This window comes from Tachyglossus aculeatus, chromosome 13 (genome assembly GCF_015852505.1).
Source record: "Tachyglossus aculeatus isolate mTacAcu1 chromosome 13, mTacAcu1.pri, whole genome shotgun sequence".
Taxonomy (NCBI): Eukaryota; Metazoa; Chordata; class Mammalia; order Monotremata; family Tachyglossidae; genus Tachyglossus; species Tachyglossus aculeatus.
The window spans coordinates 6,726,454-6,747,583 of NC_052078.1; the positions used below are offsets into that span (position 1 = coordinate 6,726,454).

The window sequence follows — 21,130 nt, forward strand, 5'->3', positions numbered from 1 at the left end:
AATTAGAGAGCACAACAGGAAACTGATCTCTCAGCCCTACTCACAAATTAAACTTTCAAGAAGTAGGAATTATTCATTAACACTAAAATGGATATATAAATGTCGCCTCTTTAGTCTACATGAACCAATTTCATTACAATCGCAAATTAATGGGTCCAACCAGTCAATTACTCCCAAAATATATTAGAATATTGTAAGTAAATTAAAGGGCCTAATTTATATCAAGGGAGGAGCTGAGTCACACACAGGATCTGACCCAATATGAATTACATAAACCCTTTTAAAACTCAATTTGAGTCATAAGCCAAAACAAAACAAAAAAAAAATGGGGGTGATTAAACTTGGATGCCAAACAAGAAATTAAAATGGGGAACACTTAATTTTCCTGTTACCTGGGCTTTACATTCTTGCAGAGCCCCACACTACGGAAAACTCAGGCTGGAATATTCACCCAGTGTCCAGCCTTGTTCATTTGTGCACAAAAGTCTCTTCCCACACTGTGTGTGGGAACTACATACCTGAATTCTGCCATCACAGTCTATCCAAAACACAGCATGAGAGTAAGAGCCTTGGGCAAACTGAGTATTAACTGGATCACCAAAATATTCTAATTATAGGAAGGTATTTTTTGTTGAAGCAGCATAGCGAAGTGGATACAGCAGGGGCCTGGGGGTCAGAAGGTCATGGGTTTTAATCCCAGCTCTGCCTCTTGTCTGCTGTGTGACCTTGGGCAAGTCACTTCACCTCTCTGTGCCTGTTATGTTCCCAGCTTGTACTTCCCAAGCGCTTAGTACAGGGCTCTGCACACAGTAAGCGCTCAATAAATACGATTGATTGATTGATTGTTATCTGTAAAATGGGGATCGAGACTGTGAGCCCTACATGGGACAGGGACTGTGTCCAACCCAATTTGCTTGTCTCCACGCCAGCACTTAATACAGTGCAAATACCATAACTGTTATTATGGGACAGGTACTGTGTCCAACCCAATTTGCTTGTCTCCACCCCAGAGCTTAATACAGTGCAAATACCATAATTATTATTTCTTTAACCATTCTTTAGGAAGCATGCTTTCTGTATTACTAACAATGGTATCTGTTAAGCACTATGTGGCAGGCACTGTACTAAACCCTAGGGTAGACACCAAACAATCAGATCAGAAACAATCCTATACACTTCGCTCTTCTAACCCCAACTTACTCACTGGACCTCGACTGATCTTGTCTTTCTCACCACTGACCTCCCTCTGACCTGGAACACCCTCCTCCTTCATATCTGACAGACCACCACTTTCCCCAGCTTCAAAGCCCTCCTAAAAACACATCTCCTCCAAGAGGCCTTCCCTGACTACACACATTTCCCATATTTGCCCTCCCTTCTTTGTTGCCTATGCACTTGGATCTAAGCGCTTGCTATTCATCCCACTCTCTGAAGTTTGATATTCACCCCTCTTCCAGCCCCACAGCACTTATTTATGTACAATACCCTTACCCCCTGACATTTGCCTTATCGCTGCTAATTTATTTTAACGACCATCTCGACACTCTAGATGGGAAGGTCCTTGTGGGCAGTGAGCACATCTACCAACAGTATTATTTAGTTCTCTTCCAAATGCTTAATGCAGTGCTATGCACACAGTATGGGCTCAATAAATAGCACTGACTGATTCATTAGGGCTCAGGGGATGACAGACAGGTACCTATTCCCTATTTTGCAGATGAGGAAACTCAGGCATAGAGAAGTTAAGTGACTTGCCCAAGGTCCCACACAAGTCAAGTGGTAGGGCCGGGATTAGAACCCAGGTTCCCCTGACTCCCTGACTTAAGATCTTTTCACTAGGTCACACTATGTGCAGAACAAAAAACAATATACCGTGCTCAGAGTCTCTATAAGATCTGAATTACTTCCACTGCTGCGAACACCCACTTTGGAGATGCTAAATGCAAAAAACTCAAATCCAGAACCAAGTGCACACAACTCCAAATGAAAGAGAAACCATCTGCCATAATATAAACCTGAAATAGTCAACACGTCAATCGCATTTATTTGGCGCTTACTACGAGCAGAGCAATGTAGAAGACTGCTTCAAATGTCCTCGAAATGTTAGAGAATTTTCATTTTTGTTTACTAACTGGAACCAGTTTTATGCAAACGAGACAAAGATAGACTGTAAGATTACCCAAAAAAAGCTGTTTTAGACTCTTGCACATTCTAATTACTCCATGGGGAGAGGCAGTCTGTACAATCTGTTTAGATTTTTTTTCCGCAAAAGTAAAGCCATTTTTCAATTCCGGGGTTGCTTATTTTAGTCAGGCAGTTGTTAGATTAGTATCACTGATTAGAGTCATATGGTCAATTTGAAAGGTCTGAATTATGAATCTCCCACCAAAGTCAAAAACAAGTACCCTCTTCTGCACTGAGGCGTTTTTATTACATGGTCGGACTATAATGCAGTGGAAAAACGCAGGGAATGAACATTTGCCTGCCAACGTGAGCCCATCTGGCTACCACGCCACGCTGTGTTGACAAGAAATGGCCACGCACGTGCATTTCATTAAGCGTGGTTAGTACCACGGGTCGCCATGGACACTGCAGCCCCGAAAGCATTGATAGGACAAAGCCTGAAACTATCACCTGCGTTTAAAGTAAATGTCCCTCAGAAGTTTTAGTAGTGGAAAAAGAAGGGGCTTGGAGCCTCCAGATTTCATCCGGAGGTGGGGAGAACGGGGAGATGTCAAGAGGATGGAGCAGGGGCGGGACTTGCTGCTGCTGCTCCTGTAGTCCAGACAGAGACTAAAAATCAAAAAAGCAAACTGTAACACACATTTTTCTTAACATGAGGTTTTGCAAGTTCATGACCCCCACATTAAAGGAGACCCGGGTGTAGTTCCTGAAATAATCCATCTGCGGGTTGAACTCACAGGCAAACAGGTGAAAGGCACGCTTGTTTTGGGGGACCAAATTTACCCTGAAGAAACAGGACAATTTTTTTTAAAAAAATTTTAAACAATGGAGAGGCTTCCATATGACCATTCCAGGCTTTTCCAAATGGGTTTCAGTAACACTTAAATGCCTTTGAACTACATTTTATCTTTTAAAAAGTAAACATGCATGAACATTTTGACAGGAATAAAATGAAAATCAAGCTACAGAGTAAACAAACAGCCTGCTACATGCCAGGCAATAAAATGAGGGTGTAAAACTTCTGAGCAGTTGCAACTAGGCAGGCTGGGCTAAAAATTAAAGAAAAGTAATGTCGACATATTTTCCCTAAAAATAGGACATTCAGAAAAAGATTAGGGGAATAAAATCAGTTTACATGTTCCTTTTATTTTTTTTTCCTAAATGCCCCTGAGTGGCCCAGTTAAAGTTTATTCAGAGACTGTAATAGGGCAGGTGCTAGTCATCAGGATTTGCCTGTATCTCATGGACACCCCTTTCCCACAGTCTCCCTCTGGTCTGGAACTTCCTCCCATCCATACACATTAGACCACCACTCTCCCCACCTTCAAAGCCTTATTAAGTTCACATCTCCTCCAAAGGGCCTTCCCCAATTAAGCCCCTTTTTTCCCAGGCTGCCTCTCCCTTCTGAGTGGTCTACGCACTTGGATCTGTGACCTTTGGGCATTTGATATTCGCCCCACGCTCACCCCTCGGGCCTTGTGTACCTATCTATACATTACGAAATTTTTATATCAATGACTATCTCCCCCTCTAAACTGTAAGATCACTGTGGGCAGCCAACAAATCTGCTCTGTTGTACTCACCCAAGTGCTAAGACCAGTGCTCTCCACACAGTAAGTGCTCAGTAAAAATACCAGATATGCATATTTCACCTCCTCCAGGAGGCCTTCCCAGACTGAGCCCCTTCCCTCCTCTCCCCCTCATACCCCTCTCCATCCCCCTCGTCTTATCTCCTTCCCTTCCCCACAGCACCTGTATATATGTATATATGTTTGTACATATTTTTTACTCTATTTATTTTACTTGTACATATCTATTCTATTTTATTTTGTTAATATGTTTGGTTCTGTTCTCTGTCTCCCCCTTCTAGACTGTGAGCCCACTGTTGGGTAGGGACTGTCTCTATGTGTTGCCAACTTGTACTTCCCAAGCGCTTAGTACAGTGCTCTGCATACAGTAAGCACTCAATAAATACCATTGATTGATTGATTGATGTGCATGACACACAATGCATGACCAATTAGCAGGTGGCTGCCACATCAATAACAATAATAATAATTATGGTACTTTTTAAGCTCTTACTATGCGCCAAGCACTGTTCTTAAGTGCTGGGATGGATACAAGTTAATCAGGTTGGACACAGTCCCTGTCCCACATGGGGGTCACACTCTTAGCCTGACCGACTCTAACCCCCAACCCCCAGCTCTCAGATTCCTGGCTTGGCTGGGGCCTGGAGAAGCTGTGGCCCGCTCAGAGAAGTGGGATGGCACAAATCTGGCTCGGAGCTGGAGGTTCTGATGCTGCTACTCTTGTTAAAGGAGAGGGAAAGAAAGGGGGAGTCTCTCCCGACTCCAGTCCATACTTCACTCTGCGGCCTGGGTCATTTTGATACAGCGTCCATTCGTGCGTCTCCCCACTCCTCAAAAAAAAAAAAAAGATGGCATTTGTTAAGCGCTTACTATGTGCCAAGCACTGTTCTAAGCGCTGGGGGGGGGATACAAGGTAATCAGGTTGTCCCACATGGGGCTCACAATCTTAATCCCCATTTTACAGATGAGGGAACAGGCACAGAGAAGCGAAGTGACTTGCCCAAAGTCACACAGCTGACAAGCGGCAGAGCTGGGATTAGAACCCATGACCTCTGACTCCCAAGCCCGGGCTCTTGTTGCCAACTTGTACTTCCCAAGTGCTTAGTACAGTGCTCTGCACACAGTAAGCGCTCAATAAATACGATTGATTGATTGATTCCACTGAACCACTCTGCCCCGATGATTGCCCATTCCTCTGCCCATCTAGCGAAATTCCTGATCATTGCCTGTAAGGCCCTCATTCTGCTTTCTCCCCACTATTTTCTCTGCGCTCCTTCTCCCAGTCGTCCCCAGCTCACACACTTCCCTCTTCTAAAGCCACCCTACTCTCTGTGCCTCCATCGCTCTCACAGCCAACCTCTTGCTCACACCCTTCCTTATGCCTGGAACTACCATCTCCATCTTCATTCAATCATTCATTCAATCGTATTTATTGAGCGCTTACTGTGTGCAGAGCACTGTACTAAGCACTTGGGAAGTACAAGTTGGCAACATATAGAGACGGTCCCCACCCAACAACGGGCTCACAGTCTAGAAGGGGGAGACAGACAACAAAACAAAACATATTAACAAAACAAAATAAATAGAATAGTAAATATGTACACATCTGGCAGATCACTTTTAGACTTTTTAGACCTTTTAGACTGTGAGCCCACTGTTGGGTAGGGACTGTCTCTATATGTTGCCAATTTGTACTTCCCAAGCACTTAGTACAGTGCTCTGCACATAGTAAGCACTCAATAAACACGATTGATGATGATGATCACTTACTGCTCTCACCATTTCCAAGGCCCTTCACAAATCGCATCTATAGGAGGCCTTCCCTGATTAAATCTCTTATCACCCCATGACTGACACATCTACTATAAAGACGGGTGGGATTCAGTGAAAGATTCCCCAGCAACTAACTAGGTTGGCATTTATTAAGCACCTCCTCTGTGACAAAACATTGAGCCCAGAGCATGGGTAGTTAGAACTATTCAGATGGGACCCAGGATTAGAAGCCCTGAGAGAGACAGGAATTAAGAAGTGGGGAGAGTAGGTGTCTCAGTCATATTTATGGAGCACTTGACTGTGTGCCGAGCACTGTACTAAGCGCATGTCAGAGCACAATATAACAAAATTGTTAAACATGTTCCCTGCCCACAGTGACCTTTCACTCTGGAGTTATAGTCTGCAGTTTTGACCACTCTGAGTCACAGTTTCTTCATCTGTAAAATGAGGATAAGCAACTTCTGTTCAAATGGCTCTCCTGCAACTTGAAGGCTATGGCGCTGAAGAAACTTGCTTTACAGAACACTCCTATTAAGGCAACTCACACCTTGACTGACACCCGTATGCCTGCACAAACTATTTCTTCCAAAACCACAGTGCACTGTATCCAGACAGGGGCATGCTGTAGGAAGGACACTCCCTAAATCCTCAGTACTGTTCTATTCAAAATGCATTCTGAAAACACACATTATGAGCGAACTGCCTGAACTGCATCAACCCTTGGGCATTTTCCATATATTGCGTAGATCAACTCAACGCACCTTTAAAGCATTCTAACAAATTCAGGAGTCCAATAATGACTCAGCATTTATTAGCACTGCATCTGAAAGAGACTGTAAATTCACTAGATATTCCAGATTATACGATCGTTGAGGGCAGGGGCTGAGTCTACTTTACTGTAGCCCCGCCCCAAGCACACAGTACAGTGCTCTGTAAAAAGTTAGTCATCAATAGATACCAACTGATTGAAATACAGTTGTGTCACTACTTAGAGAAATGTGCATGGAGGAGTTTAATCTTTTGAATCCCTGATGTTTGGTAGCAAGGCGGATAGGCTGAGTACGGTAAAACGTAAGTGCAAGTCTCAAATCGGAACCTGAGAAATAGCAGCTTTTAATATTTCTGGTAGCCAGCTTAAATGTGAAAAATACGAGTTTATGAATGATCCAGTTTATCTTTTGGGTGCTGGAGTGCAGTTTATTTCAAAAACCATAAAATAAGTTGTTTCTAAGATAACCGTTAGGATTTCAAGAAATGCAGGCAGTTCTTGTCACTTAGGACATTTTAAACTTCGTCCCTAGTTTCAGCCTTACTGTAGTAAACATAGCCATTCTGACTTTACAACACAGGCCTCATTAATGGCACTAGCTCTATGGTGGGTGGTGGAGGGCTGGGGGGGAAAAGGAGTGCTCAGGAGATACAGGGAATAGGGGAAATAATTTTATAGGTCACAAGGTGAGGAAAAGAGAGGGCTGGGGGAGTGTAGCACAAGAGGCTGGTGGGGGCAGAAGGGCGGGATGTTACCTGATAATCCCCAAGAATCACCTGCAAGGAGGGGCAAGGCCTCTATTTTATTTCCAGTGAAGTAAAAGTCAGCTACAGTATTGTGGAATCTCTCTAACTCAGTACTAATATATGAATGTACTAGGGCACACACTTCTGGTAAATGGTGAAAACAGGCTATCTGGCCTTGGCTCAGGAATCACTCTCCATTTTTAACAGTGTTCCTACGAGTAAATTAGTCCTGACTTAAAACTATCTGACGTTTTCAGGAACCAACTTTGTCATAAATCCAAGAAGAGGAGGACAGTATTTTAAGGGCATCTTTTAAGCACTTACTACCTGCCAGGCATTGTACTAAGCGCTGGGGTAGATAAAAGCTAATCAGGTTGGACACAGTCAATATCTCACAAGGGCTCACAGTCCCCATTTTACGGATGAGGCAACTGAGGCACACAGAAGTGGTGGAACCGGGATTAGACCCTGGTCCCATGCCTCCCAGGCCCAAGCTTTAACCACTAGGCCACGCTACTTCCTTCCACTTCAGTATTTCATCCTCACGCCATCTGAATAGTAAAGTGCACTGAGCCAAAGTGAATTTCTCTAGGACTGAATGAGATATAAAAGACCGACACCTTCTTTACCAGATAGTAGTAACTGACTGTGGACAGCAATACGGTTAATCATTTAAACTAAGAAGCTGCAGCACGTGCATGACAACTTTTGAAATATTGGGAAGAAGAGTATGATGAACTAGGAATGGCCCCCCTAGGGGCAGTGGAAAACCAGAAAACCTCTTTTGATAGTAATATTCTGCAGGCCTTAGTACCACCACAACTACTAATAATAATGACAATATTTAAGTGTGTAGTTTTTGCCAAACACTGTTAGCAAGCACAAGATAATCAGGTCAAGACACAATCCTTGAACCACACTGGGCCTCCAAGCTAAGTACTGCATCCCTACTTTACCGATGAGGAAACTGAGGCACCCAGCAGCCAAGTGGCAAAGCTGGGCAGGAAGCAAATCTACCAACTCTATTCAATCTATTCCTCAATCCTGTTGGTTCAAACATCTCGGCATCGCTAAACTCCACCCACTCCTCTCCATCCAAAATGCTACCACGTAAATCCAAGCACTTACCCTACCTCATCTTGATTACTCTATCAGCCTTCTTGCTGACCTCCTTACCTCCTGTTTCTCTCCACTCCAGTCCATAGTTCACTCAGGCCCGGATCATTCTTCCACAGACACGTTCAGTCCGTATCTCCCCACTGAAGAACCTCCAGTGGTTGCCCAGCCATTTCCACAAACAAAAACTTACTATCTGCTTTTTTTTTTAATGGCATTTATTAAGCGCTTACTATGTGCAAAGCATCACCTTGCCCCCCTCTACTTCACGTTGCTACTCTTCTACTACAACTGAGACCACACATTTCACTCTTCTAATGCCAACCTGTAAAATGGAGATGAAGACTGTGAGCTCCTTGTGGGACGGACACTGTGTCCAGCCTGATCAGATTATATCTACCCCAGAACATAGTACGGAGCCTGGCACAAAGAAAGTTCTTAACAAATACCCTTAAAAATATGTGATTACTGACAAAAGCCTTGGTTCTCTTCAAGGGGGGGTTTATAATAATGATGGGATTTGTTAAGCACTTACGATGTTCCAGGTACTGTACTATGCGCTGGATTGGTACAAGCAAATCCAACTGGACACAGTCCCTGTTCCACGTGGGGCTCGCAGTCTCAATCCCCATTTTACAGATGAGGTAACTGAGGCACAGAAGTGAAGTGACTTGCCCAAGGTCACGCGGCAGAGAAATGGCAGAGCCGGGATTAGAACCCATGTTTTGTTTTGTTGTCTGTCTCCCCCTTCTAGACTGTGAGCCCATCGCTGGGCGGGGACCATCTATGTTGCCGATTTGTTCTTCCCAAGCACTTAGTACAGTGCTCTGCACAGTAAGTGCTCAATAAGTACGACAATGAATGAATGAATGAACCTACTCACTGTACCTCGATCTTGTGTACCTCGCTGCCAACCTCTTGCCCGCGTCCTGCCTCTGGCCTGGAAAACCCTCCTTCTTCACAACCAACAGACAACTACTCTCCCCCCTTTCACAGTCTTTTTGAAGGCACAACTCCTCCATGATGCCTTCCCTAAGCCCTCTTTCCCCTTCCACCTACTCCCTTCTGCATCACCCTGCCTTGCTCCCTTTATTCACCCCCCAGCACTTACGTACATATCTGTAATTTATTTATATTAATGCCTGCCTCCCTCTTTAGACTGTACCCTCACTGTGGGCAGGGAATGTGACTGTTTTATTATATAGTACTCCCCCCAGTGCTTAATACATTGCTCAGTAAGTGCTCAATTAAGATTACTCTCCTAAGCACTCAGTACAGTGCTCTGCTCACAGTAAACACTCTGTAAATGATTGACTAACTGTTTTAGCACTCAGCACTCTTTCCTCTAGGCCCCACTGCATTATCACTGTTAGTTTATATTTCAATTTTTTTCCTTGTGTGTATTACCAGTCCTCCTCCTCTCTCCAGTTACTCTTCAGTTATGATCCCTGGGAGGCCAGAGTCCATGCCTGAATTATTATTCCTTTACCTTTCCCCAAGTACTTGGTTGAACATTTACTTTGTGCAAAGTACTAAGAAAACACAAACCATCAGGGGTCTTGGACTTCACCTACATCAAAACAAAAAAATATGGATACAATACATTTTGGAGATGGAGTTGTTTTGACAATTTTCCCGTTGTCGATATTTAGGTTAACGAATCAGACTTGGAAATTCAAAAAGGCATTACACCCACAGAATTTCTTATAAAAACACAACATCAGTCCACCCTCCTATTTGGAGATTTTCAGGGCCCCATACTGCCTAAAGGGGCTAGCCAAGACCAGTACCCAGAACACGGTCAGAGCCCTGTATTGTACTTTCCAAGCGTTTAGTACAGTGTTCTGGACACATTAAGCACTCAATAAATCCAACTGAATGAATGAAAGCCCTGATGGGAGGTTAAGGCTAGATCAGAAGCTACCTGGGCCTAATTTCCAGGAGGGCCGTTGCCACAAGGTAGGGGTCAATCTGTCCATGCCTGGCCTGCCTGGGAAGCTCCCAGAGGCCCACGGGGCCCAAACAACAATAATAATAATAATGATAATAATAATAATGGCATTTGTTAAGCGCTTACTATGTGTGAAGCACTGTTCTAAGCACTGGGGGGTTACAAGGTGATCAGGTTGCCCCATGTGGGGTTCACAGTCAATCCCCATTATACAGCTGAGGGAACTGAGGCTCAGAAGTTAAGTGACTTGCCCAAGGTCACACAGCAGATCAATCAATCAATCAATTGTATTTATTGAGTGCTTACTGTGTGCAGAGCACTGTACTAAGCGCTTGGGAAGTCCAAGTTGGCAACATATAGAGACAGTCCCTACCCAACAGTGGGCTCACGGTCTAGAAGGGGGAGACAGAAAACAAAACCAAACATACTAACAAAATAAAATAAATAGAATAGATATGTACAAGTAAAATAAATAAATAAATAAATAAATAGAGTAATAAATATGTGGTTGGTAACATATAGAGACAGTCCCTACCCAACAGTGGGCTCACAGTCTAAAAGGGGGAGACAGAGAACAAAACCAAACATACTAACAAAATAAAGTAAATAGAATAGATATGTACAAGTAAAATAAATAGAGTAATAAATATGTACAAACATATATACATATATACAGGTGCTGTGGGGAAGGGAAGGAGGTAAGATGGGGGGATGGAGAGGGTGACAAGGGGGAGAGGAAGGAATCAATCAATCATATTTATTGAGCGCTTACTGTGTGCAGAGCACTGTACTAAGCGCTTGGGAATCAATCAATCGTATTTATTGAGCGCTTACTGTGTGCAGAGCACTGTACTAAGCGTTTGGGAAGTACAAGTTGGCAACACATAGAGACAGTCCCTACCCAACGGCGGGCTCACAGTCTAAAAGGGGGAGACAGAGAACAAAACCAAACATACTAACAAAATAAAATAAATAGAATAGATATGTACAAGTAAAATAGAGTAATAAATATGTACAAACATATATACATATATACAGGTGCTGTGGGGAAGGGAAGGAGGTAAGATGGGGGGATGGAGAGGGTGACAAGGGGGAGAGGAAGGAATCAATCAATCAGTGGTATTTATTGAGCGCTTACTGTGTGCAGAGCACTGTACTAAGCGCTTGGGAAGTCCAAGTTGGCAACATATGGAGGCAGTCCCTACCCAACAGTGGGCTCACAGTCTAAAAGGGGGAGACAGAGAACAAAACCAAACATACTAACAAAATAAAATAGAATAGATATGCACAAGTAAAATAAATAGAGTAATAAATATGTACAAACATCTATACAGGTGCTGTGGGGAAGGGAAGGAGGTAAGGTGGGGGGGATGGAGAGGAAGGAAGGCGCTCAGAGTGGGAAGGCCTCCTGGAGGAGGTGAGCTCTCAGTAGGGCCTTGAAAAGAGCCCGGACTTTGGAGTCGGAGGTCATGGGTTCAAATCCCGGCTCCGCCACTTGTCGGCTGCGTGACTTTGGGCAAGTCACTTCTCTGGGCCTCTCAGTTCCCTCCTCTGTAACACGGGGATGAAGACTGGGAGCCCCACGTGGGGCAACCTCATGACCTTGCCCCTTCCTTCCTCTCCATCCCCCCCATCTTACCTCCTTCCCTTCCCAGAGCACCTGTATATATGTTTGTACATATTTATTACTCTATTTATTTATTTTACTTGTACATATCTATTCTATTAATTTTACCTTGTTAGTATGTTTGGTTTTGTTCTCTGTCTCCCCCTTTTAGACTGTGAGCCCACTGTTGGGTAGGGACTGTCTCTATATGCTGCCAACCACATATTTATTACTCCATTTATTTATTTATTTATCTTGCTTGTGCATATCTATTCTATTTATTTTATCTTGTTAGTATGTGCGGTTTGGTTTTCCGTCTCCCCCTTCTAGACTGTGAGCCCACTGTGGGGTAGGGACTGTCTATGTTGCCAACTTGGACTTCCCAAGCGCTTAGTCCAGAGCTCCGCACACAGTGAGCGCTCAATAAATACGATTGATTGATCGATTGTATCCCCTCCCCAGCGCTTAGAACAGTGCTTGGCACAGAGTAAGCGCTTAATAAATGCCATTATTATTATCATTATTCGGGTGGAAGCGAGAACTGAGGCGGCGACGGTGGCTTCCTCACGGGGCCGCGAGGCCAAGGCGAGCGGGCTGCATTAGGCCCGGGCGGCCCGGCCCGGCCCGCGCGCGCGAGCCCACCCCGACAATGGTACGGCCGAACCGGGGGGGGGGGCCGGGCGGGAAGGTGCAGGGGCGCCGAGGGGCAGGAGGGGCCCGAGCCGGTTCGGTACCTTGGGGTCGATGTCCCCCACCGCGTAAAATTTGACCTCTTTGAACATTTCCTCGGGAACTTTCAACTCCTCGTCCGACATGATCCCGGCCGCGCTCGCCGCTCCCCCTCAGTCTGGAAGGATGATGAGGCGCCCCGCGGAAGCCCCCACTAGGGTCGCGCCCCCCCCCACGCCGCCCCCAGTTGGTCCCGGCCGAGTCTCTACGAAGCGGGGGCCCGATTCCCCGCCCCCCACTCCGGGCGGCCAAAGCGCGGGAGCCGCGCGCGCCCTGCGGGCCGCACCATTCGCCGCCCGCGGCCGGGGGGGGGGGCCGCCTGCCCTCGGGGCTTGGGCAGGCCCCGGGTCCGCTCCTGCGGCCGGGAGCCCGGCGGAGTGTCGCGCGCGCTGCCCGCGCTGCCCACGGGCGAGGCCTGGAGCGGGGAGAAGGGACACCCCCCTACGTTGGGCACAGTGGTAGAGCCCGGGGAAGGGCGCGCCCCGCCCACCCTCACTCTCTCTCTCACACACACACACACACACACCTCCACATTCATTCATTCATTCATTCCTTCAATCGTATTTATTGATGATGATGGCATTTATTAATCAATCAATCGTATTTATTGAGCGCTGACGGTGTGCAGAGCCCACCTTTTAGACTGCGAGCCCACTGTTGGGTAGGGACCGTCTCTAGATGTTGCCAACTTGTACTTCCCAATCAATCAATCAATCAATCAATCGTATTTATTGAGCGCTTACTATGTGCAGAGCACTGTACTAAGCGCTTGGGAAGTACAAATTGGCATCACATAGAGACAGTCCCTACCCAACAGTGGGCTCACAGTCTAAAAGGGGGAGACAGAGAACAGAACCAAACATACCAACAAAATAAAATAAGTAGGATAGAAATGTACAAGTAAAATAAATAAATAAATAAATAAATAGAGTAATAAATATGTACTCTGCACACAGTAAGCGCTCAATAAATACGATTGATGATGATGATGGACTAAGCGCTTGCGAAGTCCAAGTTGGCAACATCTAGAGACGGTCCCTACCCAACAGCGGGCTCGCGGTCTAGGAGGGGGAGACAGAGAACAAAACCAAACAGGCCAACAAAATGAATAAATGGAATAGATGTGAACAAGTTAAATAAATAAATAAAAAGAATTTTTACAAGATTTTAAAAGAATTTTTAAATAATTTTTAAAAGAATAAAAAATATAACAATAAAAAGCCTCAGGCTCCCAGTCTTCATCCCCGTTTTACAGACGAGGGAACTGAGGCCCGGAGAAGTTAAGTAATAATAATAATGATGATGGCATTTATTAAGCGCTTGCTATGTGCAAAGCACTGTTCTAAGCACCAAGGAGGTTACAAGTGATCAGGTTGTCCCACGGGGGGCTCCCAGTCTTCATCCCCATTTTACAGACGAGGGAACTGAGGCCCAGAGAAGTTAAGTAATAATAATAATGATGATGGCATTTATTAAGCGCTTGCTATGTGCAAAGCCCTGTTCTAAGCGCCGGGGAGGTTACAAGGCGATCAGGTTGGCCCACGGGGGGCTCCCAGTCTTCATCCCCATTTTACAGACGAGGGAACTGAGGCCCAGAGAAGTTAAGTAATAATAATAATAATAATAATAATGATAGCATTTATTAAGCGCTTACTATGTGCAAAGCACTGTTCTAAGCGCCGGGGAGGTTGCAAGGTGATCGGGTTCTCCCACGGGGGGCTCCCAGTCTTCATCCCCATTTTACAGACGAGGGAATTGAGGTCCGGAGAAGTAATAATAATAATAATAATGATAGCATTTATTAAGCGCTTACTATGTGCAAAGCCCTGTTCTAAGCGCTGGGAAGGTTACAAGGTGATCAGGTTGTCCCACGGGGGGCTCACAGTCTTACTCCCCATTTTACAAATGAGGTAACTGAGGCTCAGACAAGTCAAGTGACTTGCCTAAGGTCACACAACAGACATGTGGAGGAGCCGGGATTCAAACCCATGACCTCTGACTCCAAAGCCCGGCCTCTTTCCACTGAGGCACGCTGCTTCCCTTATTATTGAGCGCTTACTGTGTGCACAGCACTGTACTAAGTGCTTGGGAAGTGCAAATTGGCAACATATAGAGACAGTCAGTCAAGCAATCGTATTTATTGAGTGCTAGCAGCGTGGCTCAGTGGAAAAAGCGTGGACTTTGGAGTCAGTGGTCATGGGTTCGAATCCCGACTCTGCCACATGTCTGCTGTGACCTTGGGCAAGTCACTTCTCTCAGCCTCAGTTCCCTCATCTGTAAAATGGGGATTAATAATAATAATAATAATAATGGCATTTATTAAGTGCTTACTATGTGCAAAGCACTGTTCTAAGCGCTGGGGAGGTTACAAGGTGATCAGGTGGTCCCATGTGCGGCTCACAGTCTTCACCCCCATTTTACAGATGAGGTAACTGAGGCACAGAGAAGTTAAGTGATTTGCCCAATGTCACACAGCTGACAATTGGCGGAGCCGGAATTTGAACCCATAACCTCAGACTCCAAAGCCCGGGCTCTTTCCACTGAGCCACGCTGCTACTCCTATTAATAGCTCCTATTAATAGCTACTGCTATTAAGACTGTGAACCCCAGAGTGGGCCAACCTGATCATCTTGTATCCCCCCAGCGCTTAGAACAGTGCTTTGCACATAGTAAGCGCTTAACAAATGCCATCATTATTATTATTATTATTGTTATTACTGTGTGCAGAGCACTGCAGTAAGCGCTTGGGAAGTACAAGCTGGCAACATATAGAGACAGTCCCTACCCAACAGTGGGCTCACAGTCTAGAAGGGGAAGACAGAGAACAAAACCAAACATACTAACAAAATAAAATAAATAGAATAGATAGGTACAAGTAAAATAAATAGAGTAATAAATATGCACAAACATATATACATATATACAGGTGCTGTGGGGAAGGGAAGGAGGTAAGATGGGGGGGATGGAGCGGACTAACAGTCTAGAAGGGGGAGACAGACAACAAAACAAAACACATAAGCCAAATAAAATAAATAGAATAAATATGTACAAGTAAAATAGAGTAATAAATATGTACAAACATATATATATATATATATATATATATATATATATATACGGGTGCTGTGGGGAGGGGAAGGAGGTAAGGCGGGGGGGATGGGGAAATGGAGGAGGGGGAGAGGAAGGAGGGGGCTCAGTCTGGGAAGGCCTCCTGGAGGAGGTGAGCTCTTTCCACTGAGCCATGCTGCTTCTCAGAGAGGCGGTCCCTATCAATCAATCAATCAATCAATCAATCGCTTACTGTGTGCAGAGCATTGGACTAAGCGCTTGGGAAGTACAAGTTGGCAACATATAGAGACAGTCCCTACCCAACAGTGGGCTCACGGTCTAGAATAATAATAATAATAATAATGATGGCATTTGTTAAGCGCTTACTATGTGCAAAGCACTGTTCTAAGCGCTGGGGTGGTTACAAGGTGAACAGGTTGTCCCATAGGGGGCTCACAGTCTTAATCCCCATTTTACAGACAGGGTAACTGGCCCACTTAACACAACACACATACATATATGTGTATATTGCGTGTGTGTATATGTACGCATACATACAGACGGACACTGAGGGATGGAGGGTGAGGCCCGCACGTCCTAGCCGCCTCCCTGTGAAGGTTGGACTGGGCGGTGGAGGGAAGGAGGGAGGCCTTGCGGGAGCAGCCTTTTTTTCCCCCGGCAGGCCCCGGCCCCCTTCTCCCTCAATGGCTCCATTGCCCAGCTGTACTTTCCTAGCGCTTAGGACAGTGCTCTGCACCTAGTATGCGCTCGGACAATACGGTTGATGAGAAGCACTGTGGCTCAGTGGAAAGAGCCCGGGCTTTGGAGTCGGAGGTCATGGGTTCGAATCCCGGCTCCGCCAATTACCCGTGTGACTTTGGGCAAGTCACTTCACTTCTCCAGGCCTCAGCTCCCTCATCTGGAAAATGGGGATGAAGACGGTGAGCCCCCCCGTGGGACAACCTGATCACCTTGTAACCTCCCCAGCGCTTAGAACAGTGCTTTGCACATAATAAGCGCTTAATAAATGCCATCATCATCATCATCATCATCATCATCATCAATGGCCTGGCCCCACACTTTCTGCAAGACCCTGTGGCACAGGCTGGGCACCGCACCCCAGCGGGCCAGGCCCCAAAGCGGCCCCCCGGGCCACCCTCCTTCCCCACCTTGCCCACCCTGGGAGGGGGCGGTTGTTACGACTTGTCTGCTGGGTGACCTTGAGAGAGTCACTTCACTTCTCGGGGCCTCAGTTCCCTCCCCTGTAAAATGGGCATTGAGACTGTGAGCCCCACGTGGGACAACCTGATCACCTTGTAGCCTCCCCAGCGCTTAGAACAGTGCTTTGCACATAGTAAGCGCTTAATAAATGCCATCATCATTTTAAAGCAGTGTGGCTCAGTGGAAAGAGCATGGGCTTTCGAGTCGGAGGTCATGGTTCAAATCCCGGTTCCGCCAATTGTCTGCCGTGTGACTTTGGGCAAGTCACTTAACTTCTCTGGGCCCCAGTTACCTCATCTGTGAAATGGGGATTTAAGATCGTGAGCCTCCCGTGGGACAACCTGATCACCTTGTAACCTCCCCAGCGCTTAGAACAGTGCTTTGCACATAGTAAGCGCTTAATAAATGCCATCATTATCTTCTAGACTGTGAGCCCGCTGTTGGGTAGGGACCGTCTCTATATGTTGCCAACTTGTACTTCCCAAGCGCTTAGTACAGTGCTCTGCACACAGTAAGCACTCAATAAATACGATTGAATGAATGAATGAATAACAGGGACTATGTCCAACCCGATTTGCTTGTCTCCACCACAGTGCCTGGCACATAGTAAGCGCTTAACAAATGCCTTAGTTATTATTTTGGGAGACTACAGGACAATAGAATCGTATTGCCATCCCATTCCAGCAATGGCAATCATTCATTCATTCAATCGTATTTATTGAGCGCTTACTGTGTGCAAAGCACTGTAACTACGCGCTTGGGAAGTACAAGTTGGCAACATATAAAGACGGTCCCTACCCAACAGTGGGCTCACAGTCTAGAAGGGGGAGACAGACAACAAAACAAAGCATGTAGACAGGTGTCAAAGTCGTCAGAACAAATAGAATTAAAGCTATATGCACATCACTAACAAAATAAATAGAATAGTAAATATGTACAAGTAAAATAGAGTAATAAATCTGTACAAATATATATACAAGTGCTGTGGGGAAGGGAAGGAGGTAGGGCAGGGGGGATGGGGAGAAGGAGAGGAAAAACGGGGCTCAGTGAAGGCCTAATATTTGTCAGGCATTTTCAATTGAGCAATCAGTCGTATATATGGACCACTTACTATATGCTGCGCACTGTACTAAGCGCTTGAGAGTACAGTATTACAGAATTGGTAGTCATGTTCCCTACCCACATCATACATACTAGAGGGCGAGACAGACAGTATTGTAAATAAATTAGGGATATAAGATTTTAAGGTGGTTTTTTTTTAGAAAACTTGCTTTGGTTTATAAAGTACAGTTGGTAATGACCTGGAATGGTTAAGTGGAAAAAATTCATTCATTCAATCGTATTTATTGAGCGCTTACTGTGTGCAGAGCACTGTACTAAGCGCTTGGGAAGTACAAGTTGGCAACATAGAGACGGTCCCTACCCAACAGTGGGCTCACAGTCTAAAAGGGGGAGATAGACAACAAAACTAAACATATTAACAAAATAAAATAAATAGAATGAACATGTACAAATGAAATAACTAGAGTAATAAATACATACAAACATATATATATGTGCTGTGGGGAAGGGAAGGAGGTAATGCAGGGGGGTTGGGGGGGGATAAATACAATTGAATGAATGAATGCACACAGTAAGTGCTCAATAAGTACGACTGAATAGATTAATTAGAGAAGCAGCATGGCTCAGTGGAAAAGAGCCTGGGCTTGGGAGTCAGTTGATATGAAATAGCAGCTTTTGCTGGCTGCCCCAGGCTAAATCATCTTATATACCTCTGCCTGGCCCTGTCTCTTTATTTTACTGTCAAACCAGGTGGCATTAGGGCAGTCCCCATAACTCAGTAAGTACAGCAACATAAGGGAGCAACATAGAACATATCCCCCCTATCATATCCCCCCCCCATCTTACCTCTTTCCCTTCCCCACAGCACCTGTATATATGTATATATGTTTGTACATATTTATTACTCTATTTATCTGTTTATTTTACTTGTACATATCTATTCTATTTATTTTATTTTGTTAGTATGTTTGGTTTTGTTCTCTGTCTCCCCCTTTTAGACTGTGAGCCCACTATTGGGTAGGGACTGTCTCTGTATGTTGCCAAATTGTACTTCCCAAGCGCTTAGTACAGTGCTCAGCACACAGTAAGCGCTCAATAAATATGATTGATGATGATGATGATGAAGGGAGAAAGCACACAGTCCCTAGCACCCCCACGGTGCTGTTGGCCATCTTGTTACCAGGAAATCAGGAGATGTGCACAAAAAAAACCCTCCATAATCCCAATTTTCTCCACAAGCACAACATACCAGCTAGGGATCCCAGCTGGCTCACAAATCCTACTAGTGCTTTTTAAGAATCATGTGTAATTTATTACTCTATTTATTTATTTATTTATTTCACTTGTACATATCTATTCTATTTATTTTATTTTGTCAGTATGCTTGGTTTTGTTCTCTGTCTCCCCCTTTTAGACTGTGAGCCCACTGTTGGGTAGGGACTGTCTCTATATGTTGCCAACTTGTACTTCCCAAGCGCTTAGTACAGTGCTCTGCACACAGTAAGCGCTCAATAAATACGATTGATGATGATGATGATGATGATGATCTGGGACTTTATTCAACCTGGACTTAGTTTCTCCATTACAGACATGAATATTATTAATCCCCGCTCAAATGTCCTTTAATGCCTATTCTGTGTACCTTCCCAACTTCCTTATCTTGCAGGAACTGAAATCTACCTACTGCATCAAGGTTTCCCTGCTGAAACAGCATCTTCGATAATCATTTAACTCAAGACTGTAAGCTCATTGTAGGCAGGGAAAGTGTCTACCAATTCTGTTGTATGGTACTCTCCCAAATGATTAGCATAGTACTCTGCACACAGTAAGTGCCCAATAAATACCACTGGTTGAAGTAGTACAGGCCAGCAGTAAAGTAGGTTCCCCCACTAGACTGTAAACTCCTTGAGGGCAAGGATCTTGTCTCCTACTCTCAAGTGCTTAGTACAGTGTTCTTCACACAGAAAGCATTCAATTTTCTTGATTTTGAGGAGGATTTGGAGAAATCCATGGACAAAAAGCCCATAAAACATTTAGAAGAAAAGCTAGGGGTGTGGGATAAAAAATAAGACATGACACATGGTATATCCATAACTATTTGATGAATGGGTAACAAGAGGGCTAACCATCACACTGTTTCTCCAAGCTCCCAGATGTGACTGTTGGAGGCAAAATAACTGGACTGGTTGGAGTATTGGTCTAACCCAGTAAATGCCTCGGTTTATGTTCTTCCCAATTCCAACAAATGACTTGCCTAGCCTCACGCAAAAGCCATGAGCTCTAAAGCTTGATAATTACCATAACTTTTGCTTTGGTTATTATAGCAAACCTGTACAGTTCCATACTGGTTCGGAATGTACGCATTTCCTTGTTCATTATTCCTGTTTTATAATTTAAACTTCCAGAGGGCAGGCCCCATATCTGTATAAATGTTAAAATGTGTATAGGCCGGCAAGGCACAGTAAACATCTAGGCAGTTAATAACTATTGCTACTGATCACTTAAATTAGATGTTCCTTTTCCTTAAGATCTTATTTTGCATCTCTACCCCAACCAGACGGATCCATATGTAAGTTGTAGAGCTACAAATCATACAACACTGGGGGGAAATGAATTCAAGGTTTAAAAAAAAATTTCATTTACATATGTGCAAGCTCACCGCACATTTCAAACCGGTAAGTACTCTGCCAGTGCACAAGGAAACCCATGGCCATTGACAGATTCTCCCCATTTTCCCGGGATCTGTAACCCTGTTGTGAGTCCAGTGGAAAGGGCCCTGCTCTGCAACTGAAGAGACCAGGATCCTTCTAGTCCCTGATCTGCCTCTAGTTGTGTAATTTGGGTGAAGACCAAAGAGATGCATTTTGCAGTGAGCTGCACCCTTGCCTGCCTATTTACTTGTTGCACTTGGTGCTCCCACAGGAGGCAGGGGCCAGAGCGGGCGAGTGAGTGGGTTTGTTCAAGCCATTATTCATTCATTCATTCGATCGTATCTATTGAGCGCTTACTGTGTGCAGAGCACTGTACTAAGCGCTTGGGAAGTCCAAGGTGGCAACATCTAGAGCCGATCCCTACCCAACAGCGGGCTCACAGTCTAGAAGGGGGAGACAGAGAACCAAAACAAAACATATTAATGAAATAAAATAAATAGAATAAATATGTACAAATAAAATAGAGTAATAACAGTAATAGTAGTAGCAGCAGAAGTAACAGTATTCATTCATTCATTCAATCGTATTTTTGAGCGCTTACTGTATGCAGAGCACTGTATTAAGCGCTTGGGAAGTCCAAGTTGGCAACATCTAGAGACGATCCCTACCCAACAGCGGGCTCACA

General features: G+C 44.8%; 1 protein-coding gene across 1 annotated transcript in view; it reads right to left on the reverse strand.

Moving 5' to 3' along the window:
* Positions 1-12,549, reverse strand: part of PAXIP1 (PAX interacting protein 1) — a 50,210-nt gene extending 37,661 nt beyond the window's left edge. Inside the window, exon 1 of the mRNA XM_038755892.1 lies at positions 12,469-12,549. Coding sequence (XP_038611820.1) covers positions 12,469-12,549 — 81 coding nt within the window. The remainder of the gene's footprint in view (positions 1-12,468) is intronic.
* Between the last annotated feature and the right edge of the window lie 8,581 nt (positions 12,550-21,130).